Source organism: Dendrobium catenatum, unplaced genomic scaffold, assembly GCF_001605985.2.
Source record: "Dendrobium catenatum unplaced genomic scaffold, ASM160598v2 fragScaff_scaffold_1446, whole genome shotgun sequence".
Classification (NCBI taxonomy): domain Eukaryota; kingdom Viridiplantae; phylum Streptophyta; class Magnoliopsida; order Asparagales; family Orchidaceae; genus Dendrobium; species Dendrobium catenatum.
In genome coordinates this window covers 1,707,910-1,731,513 of record NW_021319908.1, presented here as the reverse complement: position 1 = coordinate 1,731,513, position 23,604 = coordinate 1,707,910, and the positions used below count along the sequence as shown (strand labels likewise).

At 34.4% G+C, this 23,604-nt stretch overlaps 1 protein-coding gene across 1 annotated transcript in view; it reads left to right on the top strand.

The window, feature by feature from the left end:
• Window positions 1–9,417, top strand: part of LOC110106887 — a 20,272-nt gene extending 10,855 nt beyond the window's left edge. The window contains exons 4-5 of the mRNA XM_020836963.2: window positions 6,130–6,250; window positions 9,019–9,417. Coding sequence (XP_020692622.2) covers window positions 6,130–6,250; window positions 9,019–9,185 — 288 coding nt within the window. The 3' untranslated portion in view covers window positions 9,186–9,417. The remainder of the gene's footprint in view (window positions 1–6,129; window positions 6,251–9,018) is intronic.
• Window positions 9,418–23,604: the final 14,187 nt, after the last annotated feature.

The window sequence follows — 23,604 nt, the reverse complement described above, 5'->3', positions numbered from 1 at the left end:
ATGATTATGGAAGCCATACATTTATTAAGAGGTTTGATGGAGAAATATAGAGAAAATAAGGATGATCTACATATGATATTTATTGATTTAGAAAAAGCATATGATAAAGTTCCAAGAGAAGTGCTATGGAGAGTTCTTGAAAAGAAAGGAGTCAATAATGCTTATATTCAAATCATTAAAGATATGTATGCAGGAGCTATTACTTGTGTTCAAACACAAGGTGGATTGACCAAGTATTTTCCTATTTCGGTTGGGTTACATCAAGGATCAGCCTTAAGCCCATATCTTTTTGCTTTAGTCTTGGATGTTCTCACTAGACATTTGCAAGATGATGTACCTTGGTGTATGCTTTTTGCTGATGATATTCTTCTTGTTGATAAGACTAGAGAGGGAGTTGAAGGTAAACTTGAATTATGGAGGTCAACCTTAGAGTCTAAAGGTTTTCGCTTGAGTAGATCTAAAACGGAATATATGGAGTGTAATTTTAGTAGTAATAGTCCTAGTGAGGGGATTGTGACTTTGGGCGATCAAGTCATTAATAAGAGTACACGTTTTAGGTATCTTGGATCTATTGTTCAGAGTGTTGGTGAAATAGATGGGGATATTATCAGCATAATTCAAGTTGGATGGTTGAAGTGGCGGAATGCATCGGGCTTGTTATGTGATAGAAATGTACCCTTCAAACTTAAGGGAAAATTCTATAAGATGGTAGTGAGGCCTGCAATGCTTTATGGTGCCGAATGTTGGCCTTTAAAAGAGAAGCATAATACTAAGTTAAGTTTGACAGAGATGAAAATGCTCAGGTGGTTGAGTGGCTTTACCCTTAGAGATAGGATACGGAATGAGCATATACGTGAAAAGGTTGGAGTTGCTCCAGTAGAAGATAATATTAGAGAAAGTCGCCTTAGATGGTTTTGGTCACATAAAACGGCGGCCTTGCGATGACCCGGTTAGGAGAGTAGAGGTATTAGATTTGACTTATGTTAAGAAAGGTAGGGGTAGACCTAAAAAGACTTGGTTGGAAAATATTAGGAATGACCTTTCTTTATTAGATTTAAACGAGAATTTGACTTTTAATAGGACACAATGGAGAAAAAGGATTCATGTAGCCGACCCCACGTAGTGGGATAAAGGCTTGATGTTGTTGTTGTTGTTGTTGTTGTTGTGGGACATATTTATGTCAACCTTAGCTAATAGAAGATTTTATGCCCTATTATGTGCACCCAATGATTTATTACTCAAGGTTTGCAATTGAGGAACTTGCGGGTTATTACTATTGTTATAATTTAATGGTGTCATTTTGCATCAAAACTATCTTATTAGGTGACCCTGATCATAACAATTTACCACATGCCATGTTTTTACTAGTGAGAAGTTATGGGACATATTTATGTCAACCTTAGCTAATAGAAGATTTTATGCCCTATTATGTGCACCCAATGATTTATTACTCAAGGTTTGCAATTGAGGAACTTGCGGGTTATTACTGTTGTTATAATTTAATGGTGTCATTTTGCATCAAAACTATCTTATTAGGTGACCCTGATCATAACAATTTACCACATGCCATGTTTTTACTAGTGAGAAGTTATTTGAGAGTGAATCATAGCAATACGTTTAATAAGCTATTAATTTTTTTATGAGCCAATGTTATTCTTAAATTGATCACCTTTGAGAAATGGTTATGTTAGGTGGGTGAATTTTACTTTAAATTTTATGATATCATATTTCACTTTGAATATTTTAATATTTGTAAATTTTAAATTTCTTTAGATTTTTATTTGAAATTTAAGCCCCAACAAGTTGTCTTTGAAATTTGGAGGCATTTTGAAAGTAAGGCTCCCTTCGGATGAAATTTTTTGTTAGCACGACTATCATCGAGGTGTTGGACATTTTCATTTTTGTTACTTTTGACCTTGTCAACTCTGCCAATTTGTTCGCAAATAATCAAGTTTGATTTGAGTTCACTTTGTTTCTTATTTGCACAACATTCTCAAACAAGTTTGAATGTTTAATTTACTTGTCAAAGCACATTAAAAAATTTAATTTTAAAAAAAGTTTGTAAATTGTAAAATAATTGGCATGGTTCAATTGCACAATTTTTAAGGCAAGAGAATCTTAGTTCAACTTATTCTTAGCTCGCACAACATTTTCAAAATTTATTCTTGAACATTTAGCACATTTGTTGGAGCATGTGTAAATAATCTTGCTTTTAAAAGATTAAATAGAGTTTAGAGAGGTTGCATTTTTTTTTTAATTTGCATGCTTTTCAATACGAGGTCAAATTTAATTTATTTTTTTTATTTCAACTTCATACTTCAAATTTAGGAGTTTGATGTATTTATTAGAGCACATGCCAGTATTTCAATGTTAGCAATTCAACATATCTTTTGGATAACTTGCACATTTCCGGCACACTTATATGGTGTACTTGCATGCTTTTTAATGTGCTTGTTTGGTGCACTTTCACACTTTTCAGTGCATTTGTATAGTGTACTCACACGTTTTTCAATGTGTTAGCATGTTTGTTGATGCACCTACATGGTGTACTTGTACATGTTTCAGTGTATTTATACAATTTAGTTGCATCCTTTTTGATAGCTTTCATTTGCATGTTAAACTTACATGTTTTTTGATGTGCTTATAAAGTGTGCTTACACACTTATTCGATATATAGTATTCTTGCATGTTTTTTAATGTATTCACACTTTTTTATTCTTCTATACTACACACTTATATGATATATAGTATTCTTGCTTTTAGTGTAGTTGCATGACTCATTACATGCTTTTAGAATGATGGCATGTTTCTTGGAGTAGTTACACGCTTCCTGAAGAAGCATCATGCTTCTTGTGCCAATTGCATACTTATTGAGGAGATTACAAGCTTCATGAAGAAGCTGCACATTTGTTGAGATAGTGACATGTTTTTCGTGTTAGTTTCATGACTCTTAATGTGTTATGCTTAAATTTGATAAGTATATTTTGATGCGTGCAAGATTTGAAAAATATTTGATTTTCGATTGTTTGTGTGAGCATTTATTGTTAAATTATCGATAGAGTTTCATTTTGAAGTCTTAGAGTGCTTTCCACCTACTATTCTCTTGTGTTTATGTTATGCAAATTTGGTCGCGCTTGTTACGAGTTAGCATATTTGCACATTTTTCAAATTGCCCAAATTTCGCCTTCATGTGATTGTAATTTAGTGTGGAGGGTGGGCCCCACATGGGAATTAGATTTCTTGATTATAAATAGAAGGGCTTGTTTTCACATTCACTTGAGCTGTTTAATATGTTTATGAATATTTAAGATTATTCTGAGTGTGGCAAGGAGATTCTATATGGGCTCTAATCGAACTAATGTGTTTAGAACAAGGCCCCTAGAAATCCAGTTTCAGTTCGACATTCACAATATATATTTTTATTTTTGTTCTTCTTCCTTTTTTTTATTTAATAAATATTTATTTTAATTTTAAATTAATCTCATTCATGTCCATAAGTCCCCCATTTGTTGTTCTTTCAAGTTTGTTCAATCCAAATTTTGGTAGTCTCCCCTGCCTAGGGGGCATCAATGAGGAGTTTGTTCTTTCCCTCCATGCCAAGAAAAGTGCACATGGTCGGTGTTCGAAGATGCCATTACCGATTTTGAAAACCTACTTTGCCAACAAAGGCGTATATGGGAATTTGCAAAATAGTATAATTTTATCTGCCATGCTAAGAAAAGCATGCATAAGGTATATCTGTTACGTTGTGAGTGTTTCTTATGAATTTCCCATGCCATGCTAAGAAAAATACGCACAAATTATGCTCATCACATTCAGTCCTTGCAATCAGAATTTTGAGAGTTGTATTTGTTATTCCTATGCACGATACATCAAAGACAATGACAAGGCGACAAGAGAATTTGCAAGGAGATCGAATACATTAAACAATTTTTTTTGTAAGAGAGAGAGAGAGAGTTTGAGGGAGAAACTGGAAGAGAGTGTGAAGTCAAGAGGGGAAGTAGAGAGACTTACTCTTTGCTTAGAGAGAGAAAGATGGATAATTAGAGAGATAGAGGGAGAAAAGGGTGGATAATAAGTGAAATTCATTGAAGTTATGGAAAATGGGCGACATTGGGTAGGTGGTTTGGAGGAGGTTGGTCTGCATTAGATTACTATGGGCTCGCTTGCCCGGGTATGGGTATAGGAGGAGAGGTGGATCATGTGGAGAGGGGAATTTGTCGGCAGGAAGGGAGAAGGCATTGGTGAGGTTGGCGTGGGTTGGAATTCGTGAGGGATGGTAGGCGATAGGTTCTGTGAGGAGGAGAGGAGGCAAGTGAGGGGGTTTGCCTGAGAGGAAAATGAGTTTTTTTTTTCTTGGCCTTTGATTTTTTTATCTTCATTTTGTTTAGTCAAGATAAATGCGTAAAAAAGTTGTGTACTTTTTTACCCCAGACAACGTGATAAGATGGGAGATAGTCGTATATGAGGAAAGTGATAGAATTTAATTAATTTAATTTTTAATACATTTTTTATCGATTAAAATAAATAGTAATAATAAGCAAATTAGAAATAGGTGCGCTTGTATTTTTGTCTTTCAATAGTTAGCTGGCAACTTCAATCTCAGTAATTGTAGCAGGCAGTTGGACAGACTCAATTTCCTCGGCTTATAAGGGTGGTTTAGCAACATTGGTCTATAATAGATCGATAACTTAGCCAATTTTTTGCCTCTAGCATAAATGCTCTTAGTAAGTAGGAGGATCAACAATAGATTTTTCACCTAACAGTTCGCTCAAAGAAAAAAGAATGCATTGAAAATGTGCTCAATAAAATTAAATCTAAAAAACTTATTAGCATAAAGTGGAGGGTTCCATTAGGTAGTTGATGAACAGCATAAAATTTATCAAATAATCATTACATGAATCCTTTGAAGTATAAATATTACTAATTAATTAAAAAAATTTTACCTTCTCCCCATGTTCAACTTAAAATTAAAGATGTTAATCTGATAATGATTGATGTTCCCCATGCCGAAGGTAAAAATTATTTATTTTTGACCTTTGGCACGGGGATCATCAGTCACTACCAGATCAACATCTTTTCTCACAACAGCAGGAGAAGGAGAGTGTTGGTTGACTAGCTTCTTCTACTAAGAAGCAAGTTCCCGAATCTCTTATTTTTCTCTTCTTGTCAGAAGTTCTTTCTTGCTTTTGCTTGTCGAATAAGCTAGCAATGATATCTACTTTTGAGATTTTAATTTTACCCTTTTTGCACCATTCATTCTTGATAAGGATGAAGTTGAACTTAAGCTCAAAGGAAGAAGGAATTAAGGAAGCTAGCATTTGAACAAGAGCAACGATATCTCTTTTGAATAGACTAATTGATAGTTTGTTTTGAGAAGTCATTATTTTTGGAGTGGGCACCAGGGCCGACTTCCTAGATGGTATTTGCTAGGTCTGACTAATGAGCTTACTCATCAACTGGGACAAGTTCTTTGATTATAGTTGCATGCTTGAGAAGTGTTCTTTAATAAGCCAAGGAGTACAAAACTGAGTAGATTGGATTAACTTGACTTCCTAGATATTATTTGCTAGGGCCGACTTGTGAGTTTACTTATCGATTGGGACAAGTTCTTTTATAATGTTCCTTTGTTCAAGGAGAGTTCTCTAATAAACCCACAAGTATGAAGCTGCTCGGCTTTGAAAAGCATCTTGTAGCACATGATTCATCTTCATCCGTATGCTTTAGGGAACTCCTTTTCAAGGTGGATTTGGGACTTATCGCTGAATTGTTGACTTTGTCCTTAATCAATATTTGGTAACATTCCAATATAAACATCACAAATCAAAATGTAATAATGTAGGATAGATCCAATCTCTAAATGCTGCATCAATACATTTCGATGTCTTGTTTGCAATAGTTTTTGTACCGATTAAGGCTTTTCTTTGGATTTTCAGTACAAAAATTTCTAGTTCAAAAAATTTTTATACTAAATTTTTTTTTTAAAAAAGCATTAAGAAAGCTGTCCCAAATGAAGCCTAAGTTGCAGTCAGTTAAATTATCCATTATTTTTTTAAGTTGTTTATCGAGGTTATTTAGTGATTGATCTTGATAATATTTCTTTCGCTCGTTCAAAATTAACTGATTCAGGGAATTGAAGCTGACCTCAAAAGGGCATATCTTAGCAATGTATGCGTTGCCAAGGAGCTGCAAAGAAATGGTTTTGGCCATGCATTAATTTCAGAGTCAAAAAAAGTTGCTCGTCAATGGGGTGATGCACTCATTTCTTCCGTATTTACTACTAGAAAACGAAATAAATTGCAACTTCGAATCATCATTGAGTTGTTTCGTTCACTTACCATGTGTAAATAAAGATGTGATGACGTTATATTATTTACTGGCCTTTAATGTGTTAATTGAGAATTTGATTCACTAGATGACTTATCATGGGTTCATGACCGATGCATGGACCATTTGTTGTCACCATTGACGACTAGGGTTGGTCAAATATTTTTCTTTCCTCAGAAAATAGTAGTGCTTTTCTTCGTTATACCAGCCATGCAGTAAAACTACGTGTTTTGTGTCATCATAAACATTTGAATTTTATGCCCGATCAAACACTTTCTATGTTCATGGTTCATTTACTTGGTTATTACTCATATTTAAATTCTACTTATTTTAAAATGATCAGCATAAGATTTAAGTTAGTACAAAGCACTTGAATGCTCATTTTTGCTCTGCATGCCCATAGAAAATATCTAGATCTGTTTGCCCACGCTAAACTCTAGCAACATCAGTCACTATTAATGCAAAAGTAACAACATACTTCTTTGATTCCAAATAATAATTTAATAGTGATCAAAATATGAAATTGCACATGAAATTTAGTGAATGAACAATTTCATATTATGAAAAGAATAACCGCATAATTCACACTTGAAATAAATCAATCACACACATAAACTAATACAAGTTAACAAATTAAAATAATAGCGATGATAAAAATTTTATGAATTGAGAACCAAGCTTTATACTGGTACAAGAGTAAAAGTAGTCCAATACCTAAGGATTGAGGTAAGCAAACTAGATCATTGGGGCCGTAGCTATGCAATGACAATCAGACTAGCAAATCCGAGGCTGTAACAATTGCGGGAGCAGCTGCAAGCAGCAATTAGCAGGGATGGAATTCAGATATTGTAGCATGACCTTAACAGTACATGTAAGGCAACACCTGGAGCAACATATAAGGAAACAATATAATAACTAGTAAGTAACAATCTACACATGACCAGTTATGGTGGAAAATTATACATGGAAACCTAATAAGGGTGAAACCTAGTTTAATCATGATGTTAATTGGATTGGCCTCTGCACTAGTTAATCAAACCTTAAGAGGGAGTCAAAATATTGGAGAACACAACCTGGCCCATTTCATTAGGATTAGGATCATTGGATTGTTTTTTCACTTGAAATGCACTCAAAAATAAAAACCAAGAGGTAAAACAACTTGGATATATATGATTTGCATTTCTAATGCATAGTCTTTCATTTTTGTTTCACAATCATTATAAGTTTTACATTTACTGAATTACTGGCCGCCTATAAGGCCATTCTTATGTGAAATGTGATGACCCAATTTTCTGCATACATTTTGAAGATCGAGATACTGTTAGGCCGGCACTTGAGCCGGCTGGACCGGTCCAAACCAGACCGATCCACACCTACTCGAGGCTGAAACCAACAGAGCGGGCGGAACAGCGGGCGGAACCGAGCGGAGCGAGCTCATCCGACGGGGGCCAAGGAGGAGTTTTGGGAGGGAAGATACTTTCCTAGCGATGATGAAATCAGAGATTGAAATTAACTAGACATTATGTATTATTTGATTTCTTTTTTCACTGTTATCACACTGTTAAATTTGAAGTTATTCATAGGTGGTAAGCCCACTTCGGGTTTTCATACAAGGTGGCATGTTACAACATAGTCATTCCTAGGTGATAACCTATAGGAATAAATTTTTGAATTGGTTTGCTACGTGCGTTTAGCACAGAAAACACCCAAAAGTGATGGAAATCTAAGATTTACCGGATTGGGACTATTTAACCTCTCTGAAGTCTTAATTTTCATGACTTATTACCTTCTAATGTTTATGCTATCTCCCATGACTTGATGTGATTAAAAGTCTCTGTGGTAATGCCTTTTGCTCTTGCTTCTGCTTGAACAAAAGCAATTATAAGATTTTTGATTTAACTAGTGTGGAAAAAGGATAGCTATATGAAGGTTGAAAAGCAGTTTTTTTAGAAAGGTAGTTTATATTGCCTCTTAAGAAAGCACTTTCATGAAATTTAGATATTCTATTAAATATATAAATAAATTCATTAATTTTAATTATTATATATTATTTATGATTCATTTATTAAATTATAATATTGTAAAATTTATAAAAATATTTCTTTCTGGCATTTAGTCACTTTTATTTGTGTCCCAGTAGCTTTTAACCAAACAGCCATAACTCTTTTAGCTCTTTAGACCATAATCTTATTAAACAATTATCTTGTTTACTCTGGAGCTCCAACACAGACAGTGCAATGCACAATGCCAAACAGAGCTTACGTAACATTTCAAATTTCTATTTTGCAGTTGATTTCGTTCATCTTTTTTTTTTTTACCCCTTGTTTTTTAATTGAAACTAGCCATTGTTTAATATCTGCATCTGTCTGCTTCAACTTATATGTCGATATTCTATCCCTTTTTTTGGCTAAACCCAAACACATTAGGAATGCTGCTTAGCTCGCTAAGTTCCTTAGCTCCATTTCATTCTCTATCAATTTATTTCATTCTTTTAACAATGCTTTTGGCAAAATGCTTGTCGATATATGAGCTTTTGTATTGACAAAAACGTCTGCCTAAATTTTTTCCTAATATACTCCTGCTTGTACAGGCATGCTTATTGCTTTATAGAAACAACCTCGCGAGGTGTTGCTTTAGTGCATATATATACATAGAAATACTTAATCCCAACTCATGTCAATTTTCATTCAGGTATAACTGACCTATATGTTCATGTTGCTGTGGATAATGAAGCTGCCCGAAAGTTGTATGAAAAGGGTGGCTTTATTTATGAAAACGAAGAACCTGCCTGGCAAGCCAGATTTTTAGGTCGGCCGCGGCGGTTTCTTCTTTGGGCTGATCTTAGACTTGAAAAATAGTTGTGTGAAATTGAACTTCTGATATATTCTTCAACGGGCTTTATAAGGTTAGCTTTAAGTAGTGGCTTTCCTAAGCTTGATACAACATTGAATGTATATCGTGTATATAACTTTGATACTTGAACATTTATGTTCAAGTATATAACTTTGATAAATATGCAATTCATCTCAACAATTTTTTTTATTTAAGTGTATGTATTCCTTTATACCTTATAATAACATTTCTTCGTTATTTTGCTGTCTATAACTTATTTTGGGGTTGGCTTACCGGGCCTTTTTTACTGTAAATGCGCCATAGATTTATATTTGTAACTTATGTTACATGAAAACAACTGTCAAAAGATATTTAAGATGTCCATTTGTCCATTACTCTCTTTGTATCAATGGCATTTTGGAAGGATGCTTTCCCTCATCTTCTGGCCTTAGGCTCTCTTAATTTTTGTTATTACAATGAATTGTCTTTCTAAGCTTCTCGAGGAATGAAATTTCTTATATCACCATTAATGATAGCAATTTTTCGTACTTGCTTTATATAGATGATGTTCTTATTTTTGGGCTTTATCAATTGCTAACATCCTCTGTCTTAAGAATATTGTGGACATCTTTTACCAAGCCTCTAACCTCCAGGTTAACACTGCCAAAATCCTTATTTATTTTTCCAAAAGCAGTATTCACTCTTGGCAGACAAAAGTTGTCTTATTTCTGATGGATGGAAAGCTAAATATCTCTCCCTAACTAACAGGTTTCAACTTTATAAGTTCTTTATCTAGAATGTTATTGCCAATTGGGCATGCTCGCTCTACTTTCCTAAAGCATTTGTACACAAATTTGAATACATATTGCTCCTAATATCTTTGCCATGGTAATCTTAACGCCAACTAGCTCCACATTGTAGCTTGGGATCACACTTGCAGACCTTGGATCAAAGGTTGATTAGGCCTTCTCTCCATTTATGTTATAGCCAGATTTATATGTTTAAATTTATTTGGGATCTTTGGCAATGTAACAACCTGCTTTTTAACAATTTATCAGTTCAGAGACCTTGTGATCGTAAGGTCTACTTTTTTTTTTCTAGAAAGACCTTTGCTTCTTGTTGAATCTATAAGGCCTCACATTCTTCTATTGTTTTTCTCCTGTGGAGAATGAGGTGTTCGATATCCTACCATGCCACCCTTCTTCAAACCTTGGGCCTATTCATTTTTCTATTAATGGTGGTCTCAAAATTGTGGATGTTCTTGCTATTCATAACATCATCAATCCTCAGATTTGCCACTTGTGTAGGACTGACAATGAGAATCTCAATCACTTCATATTCTCTTACTCTTTTAATGCATTTAGCATAGCTTGATTTCCATGGACTTGACATTTTTAGCTCTTTTCTTCCAATTTTGGAGCATATTTGTGCATAGACAATTTTTTTTTTTTTTGGGGAATTACATAGACAATTTTTAGAAAGCCTTAACAAACTTCTCCCTCTTTTCAATAAGAGAGCATTGATTATCATATTTAGGTTTCGTTTAGGACAGTTTTTTTGTTGCTTTTAAAGCAGCTTTCTAGTAAAAAAGAGAAAAAATTTTAACTAAAAAGTTGCTTTGAGAAGCAATAAGAAAGCTGTCCCAAACAAAGCCTTAAAGAAGGGGGGGAGAACTTGGGAGCATTTTCACTTTTGCGAACATGGTAGGAGCCATCTTTTGGCAATGTTCAAAAGATTGAAGCATGATTAGACCAACATTGCAAACAATTTTATTTGGAAATTCAGAATAGCTCAAACTTTTGCTGTCATTCTATGGGGATCTTTGTTGTTTTGTTTTGTTTGGGCTATTGGTTTGTTTTATTTTTTTGGGTTTTGCTGCTGATATGAAATGGCTATGATGCTTTTGATTAGAGCTCTCGATTGTTTCTTTTCTATGAATAGCTCTTTGTGTGCTTCTATTTTCTTTCTATTAATATTAGTGGGTAGGAGCTTTGATAATCATTAGGGTAAGTATATGAATTTATGATTAAGGCTTCATTTGGAATAACTTTTTTTATTACTTCTTAAAATATTTTTTTAGTACAAAACTTAAAATATTTTACTAGAAAGCTGCTTTAAGAAGCAGTAAAAAAATTGTTCCAAATGAAACCTATGGCTTCATTTAGGATGACTGTCTTACTATTTTTAAAAGCAACTTTTAATAAAAAAAATTGTTTTAAGAAGTGGTACGAAATTCATTCCAAACAAAACTTAAATTTATTTAAAATTTTAAAAATAATTATATAATATGACTCAATAGATTCCCATACTAATTAATAATTGTCAAATCTTTGTGAAACTAATTCTTTCTCCTTCAATTTAAAGGAGAAAAAAAGAAGGGTTTTCAACTAATTGGGTGACTAATTAATTATAAGAGATGCATCATCTATCATTGTAAATATAAGGATAATATAAGCCTAATGTGAAAAAAGAATTTTGTAAGAGTAAAATGAAAGAATGTAAGAAAACAGAGGCAGAGATATAGGCATAAGCAATGAAGAGGACATTCAAATCAAATTTAATTATAACAACATTATAATAAAGCATTCTTTAGATAATGCAAAATATAAGCACAACATTATCTCAATTTGATAAAATTCCTTGAAGGGCATAGTATGAATTCACATTTTTCACACATTTTTAGCAAAATAATGGAACACTGTATGAATTAAATTTAAATAGTAATTAATATAAAAAATTTAAGTGATACTTGAAAAACAGTGACATTATATATCCTCCATCTATTTATTCCTCTTTAACATTCTCATTTATGATAAAGAATGAATATACCTAATGGACACCCTAATTTGCGGATACGTGCAATTCATATTTATCAGCCAAGCTCATCTTAGAAGAACTTCACCAAGAGCTGATGAACTTAGCTCACAGGGGACCCAACCTAGTTGAATTCAATAATGACAAGCACTCGCCTTAGTGTAACTTGCCCCAAAGGAGCTTGACCAAGAAAGCACATATCCTAGACAGGTTTGATTAAGTGGGGACTCAACTCAATATACCTCTACGACTCTACCCAAGAAGATACTTGCTTACGCAAAACTCACCCAAAAGATAAACTGGCCCTACTTGAGGCAACTTGTCCTTTCATAGGATCCTACATTAAATCAATGGGCCTACAAACCTTGCATTAATAGCCTCATTGGTCAGAGTAGTCCTTAGCTCAAAAGACACTCATGGGGCACTTGCCTAAGAGGCACACTTCAAAAGCATTTGTCATAGGTACTTACCAAAGGCATCTAGTGTTACATCAATGATGATTGCCCACATGTAGCTATAAAGATCTTATTAAAATGAGGGAATCAGATCGTATGTTTAGAAGATTGTAAATATTATTTGATGTTCATTTACTTATTCCTGCTTTATGCATTGCATGTTTTTCTTATATGTAACTAACCATTTTAGGCACATCATATACCAAACATAATTAAAAACTCAAGATAGTGCAGAATCAGGGTCTAAGTCATTCTGTTTTTGAAGGAGTCTATACTTTTCTATTTTCTTGAGTCATTTTATATATTTGGTGTATGTTGGCAAGACAATCATGCATACACACAAAAGGATATAAAAATTAAATACTTGAATTTGTATGTTAATCGTATTGTACGATCAATTAAATCAGAAATTAATTTAAATATTTCATTAAATCAAATAATTAGAATTGAATATGTGAATTTTTTATATAATTATACTATACAAACTCAATCTTATTGTATGATATGCTTAAAACAAACTAATTCAAATGTTGAATTAAATTAAATTAACTAAATTAGGCTATACTAATTATACTGTAAGTCCTTAAATCGTACATGATGATTAGCTATTTTGATAAAACCTTGCAGTCGAATCTATGTTACCTAAATTAAGTAAAATTAAAATTTAAACTGATCGTACTGCACTAACCATTTCATGATATATGGATATTAATTAATATTTCCTAATTTAATCCCATAAATCAAGGAAGTGAATCAGGATCTAATCATCATTAATGATAATATTGTACGATCAATATTGTACATGATGATCAAATAGAGAGCTCAGTGGATGAAACATAGTTCATCCTGCATGATTTGTGATTCGATATAACTAATCGTATTAAATGATTGTGCAATGTACAGGATGATTAGTGTCGTAATTGGGCTAATCAAATAGTACAATTTGTGTACAATATTGTATGATCAGAGACTAAAAATTGAAAAAAAGGGTTTATTTGAAAGAGCCCAATCTATAGTAATACTGAAAACTTAAGGTCAGAAGGTTGTGTAGTTAAAGATTTTTTTTTTTTTTTAGAGAGAGAGCTTTGGAGAGTGTCCACATCACAATGGAGAGAGAGGAGGTGATGTAAGTGTGAGATTTCCTTGAGGGATTCAAGAGGTATGAGGGGATTCACATGATTGCTCCAACTAGCCTCTACCTTATGTGCTCTTGTTGTTATTTGTGGAGAGCTCTTAGAGAAGACCTTCTAGAATAAAGTCTTTAGACAAAAGACTCACTAGCCAAGGAGGCTAGGGAGCAACATCTGCGCTTGACTGTGAGACAGAAGAAGGGAGCGGATTCTTCGTCATAGTAAAAAGATAAGGAGGGAGCGACATCTCTGTCAGGCCAGGTGGCGAAAGGAGGGAGATTCTTCATAGTCTGTAAAGGGTGTTCTCTACTTAGTAAGGGAGAAGGGTTTCTCCCGCTAGTTGAGTGCAAAAGGAGCCTGAGTTACTGCAATACCCAAAGAGGAAAACTTTTGGAGAGTATATTTATGTCAATTTCGACCAATCTTCTATAAATCTAGTTTGCGTATTCTTTAGTTTCTTACAATTTATTTTTCGTACTTTGGTTCACTTTTGGTTATCTTTATGAAGGATTTTTAGGTGATAAAATCTTTGGTTAAAGTTTTATTTTGAAATTTAAAAAAATGATTAAAAAAAAAAGTTTTATGGTGACCCAACCCAGCGAATTTCAATAATGACAAGCACTTGCCTTAGTGCAGCTTGCCCTAAAGGAGCTCGACTAAGAAAGCACATATCCTAGATAGGGTTGGTTGAGTGGTGACTCACCTCAATATTATCACAAACAAACCCAAAAGGATATATCTTATCATGTTGAGCTGCGATAGACAAATCTCAAGATCTAGTTTTAAAAATATTTTAGACTCTCTTCCAATATACATTTTAAACAAACAACATATTATAGAGCAACTTTTATATATATATATATATATTATAGAGCTACTAAAGCGTCTAGAGTACTGAAAATAAACTTATCCATAAAATCTCTTTTATTTCATTAAAATAAATATACATGACCTACATTATAGTATATGGCTACAGAATATAGAGCAGAGAAAAATCTAACTAAAGGTAGACATTATTTTATAAATATCAAAATAGAAAAATACCTATTTAGATTCAGATCAAACCCTGAACTACTAATCAATAAATTCTTTCCCTTTCCTAGATCCTAAAATATGAATACAAAATCACAATGAGCTACAACAACTCAAGAGGACACAAGCACCAATCTAAATATCCAAATATCTCTTTTATTAAATATTTTTAGAATATTTAAATACAGTTAAATGTATTATAATAAATCACTATACTAGGCAAAGTAATAAGAGCATAGATGTTATCCAAATATTCAAATAATAAAACTGAGTAGTTAATTAAATTGAAATTTATATTACAAAATAGTTCATATTGCATATTTCTCCAATCCCAATTAGAATCTCATTGAATTTCAACCCTCTTATGACTCCAAATAGAATTTCAGATAGAATCTCAAAGGATTATACCTCCTATGCCTCCTAACAGACATATTTTTAGTTTCAGATTCTCGATCATAGACATAATTTCAAAGAATTCTGGTCAATTATATCTCCAAGAAGATATATTTTTTCATAGCAAAGCTATTCACATATTTCATCACATTGTGGTAATTTAAGCATAATTATGCATATTTCATAATTGCACAGTTTTCTATAATGATAAACAATAGAAAATCCTACTAAGTAAAATTATACAATTTTAAAATATAAACAAATTATTATAGATTTTATAAAATATTATTTTCAGACTTTGATCATACTACAATACTATTTTTAGAGTTTGAATTACTTTTTATTCAATAAAAACCACATAATTTCTAAAACTCATGATGTAATTTTTTTAGAAAATATTCAAAATATTTAGAATCTCAATCTATATAACATATAAAAAGTTACATTATTAAAATTTATTCAGTGAAATGTTATCCTGATTTTCTTGTAAGGAAAATATAAATTTAATCAAAAAATTCAAAAAATAATCTTATATTTTTTAAAACTAAGATAGATATAATGTGACATACCTCGATCCGAATAACTTTCTCAACTAGCTAACAGCTAAAATTGACACAAAGTGGCTCAAAAATCCTTCTTTCCCTCTTAAAACTCTCTCCTCTCTCTTCTTTGGCTGCCCAATTAGAATGGTCAATGGAATAGTGGAAACATATTATATTTAAGTGCAAAAAGTGACCTAGTGTTGCAACGCCACCACCTAGCACTTTGATGCTAGTTCAAATTCCAAAATTCTGAGACTATAGCACTGCAATATTATTATTCAGCACCTAGGCACCACTACAACATCGTCGTGCTCGAACATCCAAATTATGGCTCTTTATGGGAAAATTTTCATAATTTGCCAATATGTATTTCAAACCCTTAGAACTCATATCAGAACACATACAAACCTTTTTATATACCAAAGCACATCCAAAAATATGTAAATGATTTCAAAACATAAAATTTCAAATATTTTTCTTTTCAATTAGGGTCAGAACTGATAGAACCAAATGCTAAACCTAGAGGTTTCACAACTCTCCCTTCCTTAAAAAAAATATCATTCTCAATATATATTTCAAAACTCGGATCTCAAATCATACAAATAAATCATGATATAGTTGTCTCATCTCATACTCCTTTCCCTAAGTAGTTTCACTTTTAGTTATGTTCTTCCACTAGATTTTCTCGTTAAGAATTTGTTTATTCCTTAACTGTCTGACATCATAGGTTAGAACCCGATCTCCAATTTTTTTCTATAGCTCAAATTTGAATGTACCTCAATACATTTGATATCATGTTTCCAAAATAGGATATCCATTTCCTCATAAGTGACACATGAAATACATTATGAATTTCAGACATGTGATCAATCAATTATAACATGTATGCAGACTTCCTAATCCTTTCAACCACTTCAAAGGGTTTAACATACCTTGAACTCAACTTTCCTTTCTTGTTAAATCTACTAATGCCTTCCATCGATCTAAGCTCTAGATATGAAAATTTTCCTACTTAAAACTCTACAGCACGATTCTTAGCATTAAAATAATATTTTATCCTATCTTGTACAACTTTCAATTTGTCTTGGATCATATAGATCTTTTCAGTAGCATTATCTACTAAGGATGGCCTGATCAATAGTCTTTCACCCACCTCTATCCAAGATAGCTTTGAACGAAGCTTCCAATTATGCAAAGCTTCATACAGAGTCATATCTATGCTTGACTTAAAATTATTATTCTCGACTGCCACCAATATATCTAAAATACATAACCTCAAAATATCTTCCAATACATATATAATACTCTCAAATTATTCATCAGTTTGATGATGAAATATCGTACTGAAATATAATTTAGTACCTAAACTTTATTGAATACCCCTCAACAATTTTGAATTAAAATTATATATTAAGTGTATGTTGGTACGACAACCATGCACACAAAATAAGGGGAAATACAAAATTAAATACTTAAATTTCTATTAATCATATTGTACAATATATTAAATCATAAATTAACTAAAATATTTAATTAAATTAAATATTTTAATTTATTGTATAATCATACGATACAATCTCGATCGTACAATTTGATCTGATTGTACCATACGATCTGCTTAAAATATAAACTAATTTAAATGTTTAGTTAAATCAAATTAATTAAATAACAAATATATTGTACATTCTTAGAGATGAACAATTATTTTGATAAAACCCCATCATTAAATCTATACTATCTAAATTAGGAAATTTTGAAATTTTAAACTGATTGTAATGTACGAATATTAATTAATATTTCTTAATTTAAGCCTATAGACTATGGAATCAAATCAGAATCTAATCATCATTAAGGATAGTACTGTACAATCAATATCATACAAGACGATCTAACAGAGAGCTCAATTGATGAACTGTGTTTCATCCTAGATGATAAGGAATTTGATATATATAACTGATTGTATTGGACGAGCGGTGGTCGAGAAGGAGTCTAGTGACAAGAGAGTCTCTAGATTTTTCTTCCTCTCTTCTCTTCTTCCTCTTGGTTGCTCCCCTTTCAATAAATAATGATGGATCTATTTATAATTTTTTAGAATGGGCACAAATAGTAAATAGGGAGAATATCAGAGGCATGTTGGGAATATTTTGACGGACGGCTGGTATCAATTCCCTCAATCACACACAATTTATTGAGCTTTTGAGTGTCTTGATAACATTAAAATTCAACGATCTTGGGCTCATTGGATTTTTCTCGCCGAGCCGCACGATTTAACTATAAGGATGTCATATTTGAATATCATTTGGTCATCAAATTTATGTTTTGAACCTTCTAAATGTGCTTCATGGTCTTGATTTGGACCCATTTGGGTTCGGATTAGATCGAATTTGGTGTCGTTGGGTTCGTCTCTTTGAGATGTTCAATTTAACTATAAGTTCGCTGAAATTGGAGTTTAGATATGTTGCGTCCTGGAGTATTCGCGGCGGTAGAGAAATATAAAGTTTATCGTCTTAGCATTGTATAAAAATCCGGCACGCAATCAGATAAGTGAGAGGGTGTAGCATTCATAAGAGACACCAAAGTTTTTACGTGGAAAACCCCTGAAAAGGGGGAAAAACCACGGGGCCTGACTCAGTTTGAATGAATCCACTAGTATTTGTAGTCGATTACAAATAAGGTCCTTCCTTGGGAGAAGGCCTTGGATTGATGTAGCAAATGTGCATCATATAGATTGCATTATATTGTAGGAGTTACATATGCATGTTTGTTTGGCCTGGAGGACCGTAGTCGGCAGGAGACTAGGGTCTGAAAGACTATTGTCAGGTGATGTAGGTCGGACGGACCGTAGTAGGCGACGAAGGTCAGAAGGACCGTAGTTGGCAGGAGACCGGGGTCAGAAAGACCGTTGTCTGTTGATAGAGGTCGGATGGACCATAGTAGGCGATAGAGGTCAGAAGGACCTTAGTCGACAGGAGACCGGGGACAGAAAGACCGTTGTCTGTTGATAGAGGTCGGATGGACCATAGTAGGCGACGGAGGTCAGAAAGACCGTAGTCGACAGGAGACCGGGGTCAGAAAGACTGTTGTCTGTTGATAGAGGTCGGATAGACCATAGTAGGCGACGGAGGTCGGGAGGACCGTTGTAGTGAGGTAGTACTCTGGTAGAACTCTGGGCGACATGTAGTGGCCCAGCAGAAGTCCAAGCCTCAGATGGTGCTCCAGCGAAGTAATGGCGTCAGGCAGTAGTTCGACGGAGGAGAGAGCCTCAAGGTGAAGGTGAGGGCCTTTAGCGAAGGTGAGGGCCGCAGGTGAGGGTGAGGGCCTCAGGTGAGGGTAAGGGCCTCTGACAAAGGTGATGGCCTCAGGCAAAGGTGAAGGACTCAGGTCTTGGTGAGGGCCTTTGACGAATGTGAAGGCATCAGGTGAAGGTGAGGGCCTCTGGCAAAGGTGAGGGCCTCAGGTCAAGGTGAGGGCCTCAGGCGGTGGTCCGGCAAAGTTCTGGCGGTGGTCCAGCGAAGCTCCTGCGGTGGTCCGGCAAGGCTCCGACGGTAGTCCGGCTAAGTTCCGGCGGTGGTCCGGCAGTGGTCCGACGAAGTCCCGTCGGTGGTCGAGGAGGAGCTTCTTCCTTCTCTTCCTCCTTCTCTTCTTGCTTGGATCCCCCATCATGAGAAATAAGGGCTCTATTTATAGATTTTCTGGAGTGTCATGGCCTGTAAATAGGCGTGAGATCAGGGGAGAATAGGGAGTGGTCGAATGGACGGCCGATATTGAATCCTACGATTGTGCACCGTTCGTTGATCATTTGAGGGTCTTAGTGATGTTGGAATTCGGCGATCTTGGGCTCATTGGATTCGTCTCGTTGGGCCGTTCGATTCGAGTATAAGCTCGTTAAAATCGGAGACCGTTTGGTAACTCAAATAGTGATTTGAACCGTCCAACAGCACTTTGAGTCCTTGATTCTGACCCATTTGGGCTCGGATTGAGTTGAATTTGGTGCCGTTAAATTCGTATTTCCGAGACGCTCAGTTTGACTGTAAGCTCGCTGAAATCGGAGTTCGGGTGCTCCCGGATTTAATTTTTGAAGTTCCCAACCTTATTTTTGCCTCGAGATTCGTGCCCGATCAAGATAATTTTTTGACGACGTATCAAGATAGCTCCGGATTTAATTTCAAAAGTTTCCAATTCAAAATTGTTTTGAGATTTGTGCTTGATCAAATTTAAAGATATTCAAATATTTGTTAATATAAATACTTTTTTTTCATCATGGTAAAAGATGCCGAAGAATTTCTTCTGTGGCAGAGACATTACGCATGTGTAAATTGGGCAGTAAACAGCGTAAGAAGAGCCTATGTTGCTTAGGTATTATAACCACATGATTCAATTTGACTATAAGTTCATGTTAAATACTTTGTTAACTTTAACACCAAGAAAAGAATTCCATGTTCATATAAGGATTTTTTTTTGTTGCCTGTTGAAAAATTTTGTGATTCTGTTACATGAAATATAAAAATAGTACAAATTGAGCTCACCTCTCAGCTCTTTATTTATAGATTTAGACAGGGATTTGAGCGTTACAAAATTGGTTATATATATGACTATAGGACATATTAGTTTGTGGCTGACTGTAGGCCGCAGTTTCTTGATTGGGACGAGTTTTCTTAGATCGTTATTACTTGTTTGAGGTAAATTCACTTGTAGATTGACAAGTCCATCTTGAGCTTGGTTTGAGTAGACTGAACTAGTTAAGCTTGAACCGAGCTCATCGGACTTGAACCTAATTTTTTGAATATGTTAATGCACAACCTTGGCATAAGAATATAATTCAAAATTGGACTAATTATTATAAAATAAGCAAAGATAGGATAAAATAGAGGCTTAGGATCTCAATAAGTCATCTTGGATCTAAATTTATCTATGGATGATACCCAACTTTCTAACAGATAAGCTATAAATGAGAGCTCGAAGACTTGGTGAGATTTTAGTGAGCATGGTGGAGTAGGAGAAAGAGCTATATAATCTCTATATATATCTCACAACATGTAATATGGGGTAAAAAAGATCCAAAAAATGCCTCTTCATCTTATATTTATAAGATTTGGAGGGCTATAAGAAAGGTTTTACCTAAGAAAATTAAAAAGTAAATGTGTATTATGCTTGTTGCGGGCTAGAATATATGCGACGATAGAGTTATAATTCTACGTCTTAGCGTTGCACGGATATCCAGCTCACACACAGAGAAAACAATATTTTTTACGTGGAAACCCAAGAAAGGGAAAAAACCACGGGGCCTAGCCCAGTTGAAAATGATTCCACTAGTATTTACAGTTGATTACAAATGAGGCCCTTCCTTAGGAGGTCTTGACTTGATGTCACAAATATACATCATATAGAGCACATCAATATAGACATATTTGTTTGGTTGACAGGACCATAGTCGATAGAACAAAGGTCAGAAAGACCGTAGTATGCGACAGAATTTGGAAGGGCAGTAGTCGGTAGAAGACCGGAGTTAGAAAAACTGTTGTCTTGCGAGGAAGTTCAGAAGGACCATAGTAGGAGGATGATACTCTGACAGAACTCAGGGCGTCAGGTGGTGGTCCGAGAGAAGTTCGGGCCTCATGTGGTGGTCCGGCGACAGTCCGGTGTCAAGTGGTGGTCCGCTAGTGACACTTCAGCGTCAAGGGGCACTCTGGCTTCGGATGACACTTCGACGTCCTTGGATGGTCTGGTGTTGGTTCAATAGAACATGTTGATGTTGTATCAAAGCTCTGATGTTCCTTGGTGGTGCGGCAGAACTCCGACAATGGTTCGGTAGAACCCAGGCGTCCCTTGGTGGTCCGACGGTGGTGAGACAGAACCCCGACGTCCCTTGGTGGTCCGACGGTGGTGCGGCAGAACCCCGACGTCCCTTGGTGGTCCGACGGTGGTGCGGCAGAACTTCGACAATGGTTCGGTAGAACCCAGGCGTCCCTTGGTGGTCTGACGGTGGTGAGACAGAACCCCGACGTCCCTTGGTGGTCCGACGGTGGTGCCGTAGAACCCCGACGTCCCTTGGTGGTCCGACGGTGGTGCGGCAGAACCCCGGCGTCCCTTGGTGGTTCGGCGGTGGTCGAGGAGGAGCTAGGCGGCTTGAGCTTTCTTCCTTCTTCTCTCTTGCCTTCCTCCCTTTTTCATGAGGAAATGTGGTTCGATTTATAGAATTTTTGAGTGGCATGGCTTGAAAATAAGTGGAAGATTAAGGGTAAATTTGGAGTTGTTCGAATGGACGACCAATCTTGATTCCTATGATCATGCATCATTCAATGAATATTTGACTGTCTTAATGATATCAGAATTTGATGATCTTGAGTTCGTTGGATTCGTCTCGTCGAGCCGCTCGATTCGATTATAAGCATGTGATGATTGGAGATCGTTTGGTAGCCTAAATTGTGGTTCGATCCTTCCAAAAATGCTTCTAGTCTTTGATTTGGACTCATTTGGGCTCAGATTGAGTCGATTTTGGTGTCGTTGGGTTTGTATTTCCGAGACGCTCAGTTTGAATCTAAGTTTGCTAAAATTAGAATTCAAATGATCTCCGATCTAATTTTTGAAGTTTCCAACTTGATTTTGCCTTGAGATTCGTGCTCAATCAATGTAATTTTTTGATGATGTATCAATGCTTATTATATATTGTCATAGGCACATCGCCTAGCTAGTCAGTTTTTATATGCATCACTGCCTCTAACATGACTCTTTATTCTGTCTTTATAAATTTTTTAGAAGTGTTATGAAAAATGCATGCAAATTTATTTATAATTTTTTAGAAGTGGCATTTGGTAAATTTTGCCAAAATCTTCAATATTGTACATTTGACATGCAATATTGATTCCCTTGAAGTTATAAACTATTATTTTGATATTTAAGTGTTTTAATGTTATTATAGTTATTCTTATTGTATTCATCTCATCAAGGTGCTCGATTTGATTATTAGCATGTAATATTTGGAGATCATTTGGTTATCCAACTAATGTTCCAAACTTTTCAATTATTCTTCAAAAGCTTGAGTTGCAATTAATTGGAGTTGATAGGTTTGTCTCATTGCACCCATTATTTTGAAAATTGGATCGAACTGACTTGTTCAATTCGAAAATTGATTGACTAACCAATTCGAGCTATGTTGAAAATTTGTGTCGCATTGAACTAAAAAAATCAATTTGAACCGGCAAACCAATCTCAGTTTCTTAGTGCCGGTTGATTCAATTGCTATTTCATTTAAATAATTAAATAATTTAATTTAATGAATTCATGATAAAATATTAAACTAAATAATTTAATTTAAATTTAATATATATTTTTAATTTTAAAATGCAAATTTCATTGAATAATAATCATTTATCAAATAAGCACCACCCAACTATTTTTAGGTGGCCCCACAGTATAATCTCTCTCTCTCTCTCTTATTTAACTAATACTTTTGTTTTCATGTTTAACTATTTTATTATATGAGTACTGAATATTTGCTTACCCGAAAATATCTCAAAAGTGATGAGCCTGATAATTAAAATATGTTATTATGGGCAATATTTTGTTTTTGCAGCCTATATTTTGTGCATGTTCATTTGCTTGTGATTTTTGCTTGCAAGTTAATCAATTTTTACGGGAATATTGCGCTTATTGCAATTATTTTGATATTTCTTTTTTGGGTGCTAGCTCCTGGCCGCCCTAGAATATCTTAAGGTTATTTGGTAACTTTGCCTAGAGGGGACCTTTGGCTCATAGATTTTTTTTACTAGTTTTGTAGCTCGTCTGAGCATTATAGTGAGCTGAAGGCTCCCCTTAAAGACTTTGTAATCTTTTTTTTTATTAATGTGTAGGCCCCTCCGTAGGTTTTAATAAAAAAAATGCTAATTTAAATATTTAAAATAAATAATTAATTTACTTACATTTAAATTTACTATAATTATTTATCAAATATATCTTTAAAAGATATTAAATTATATTTTTAAGTTATAATGTATGTTGCAATATTAATTTGACTTCACAATATTGAATTAACAAGTTATAAGCATATGTTAGGGCATATGGGCTTCCATGCAATTTATT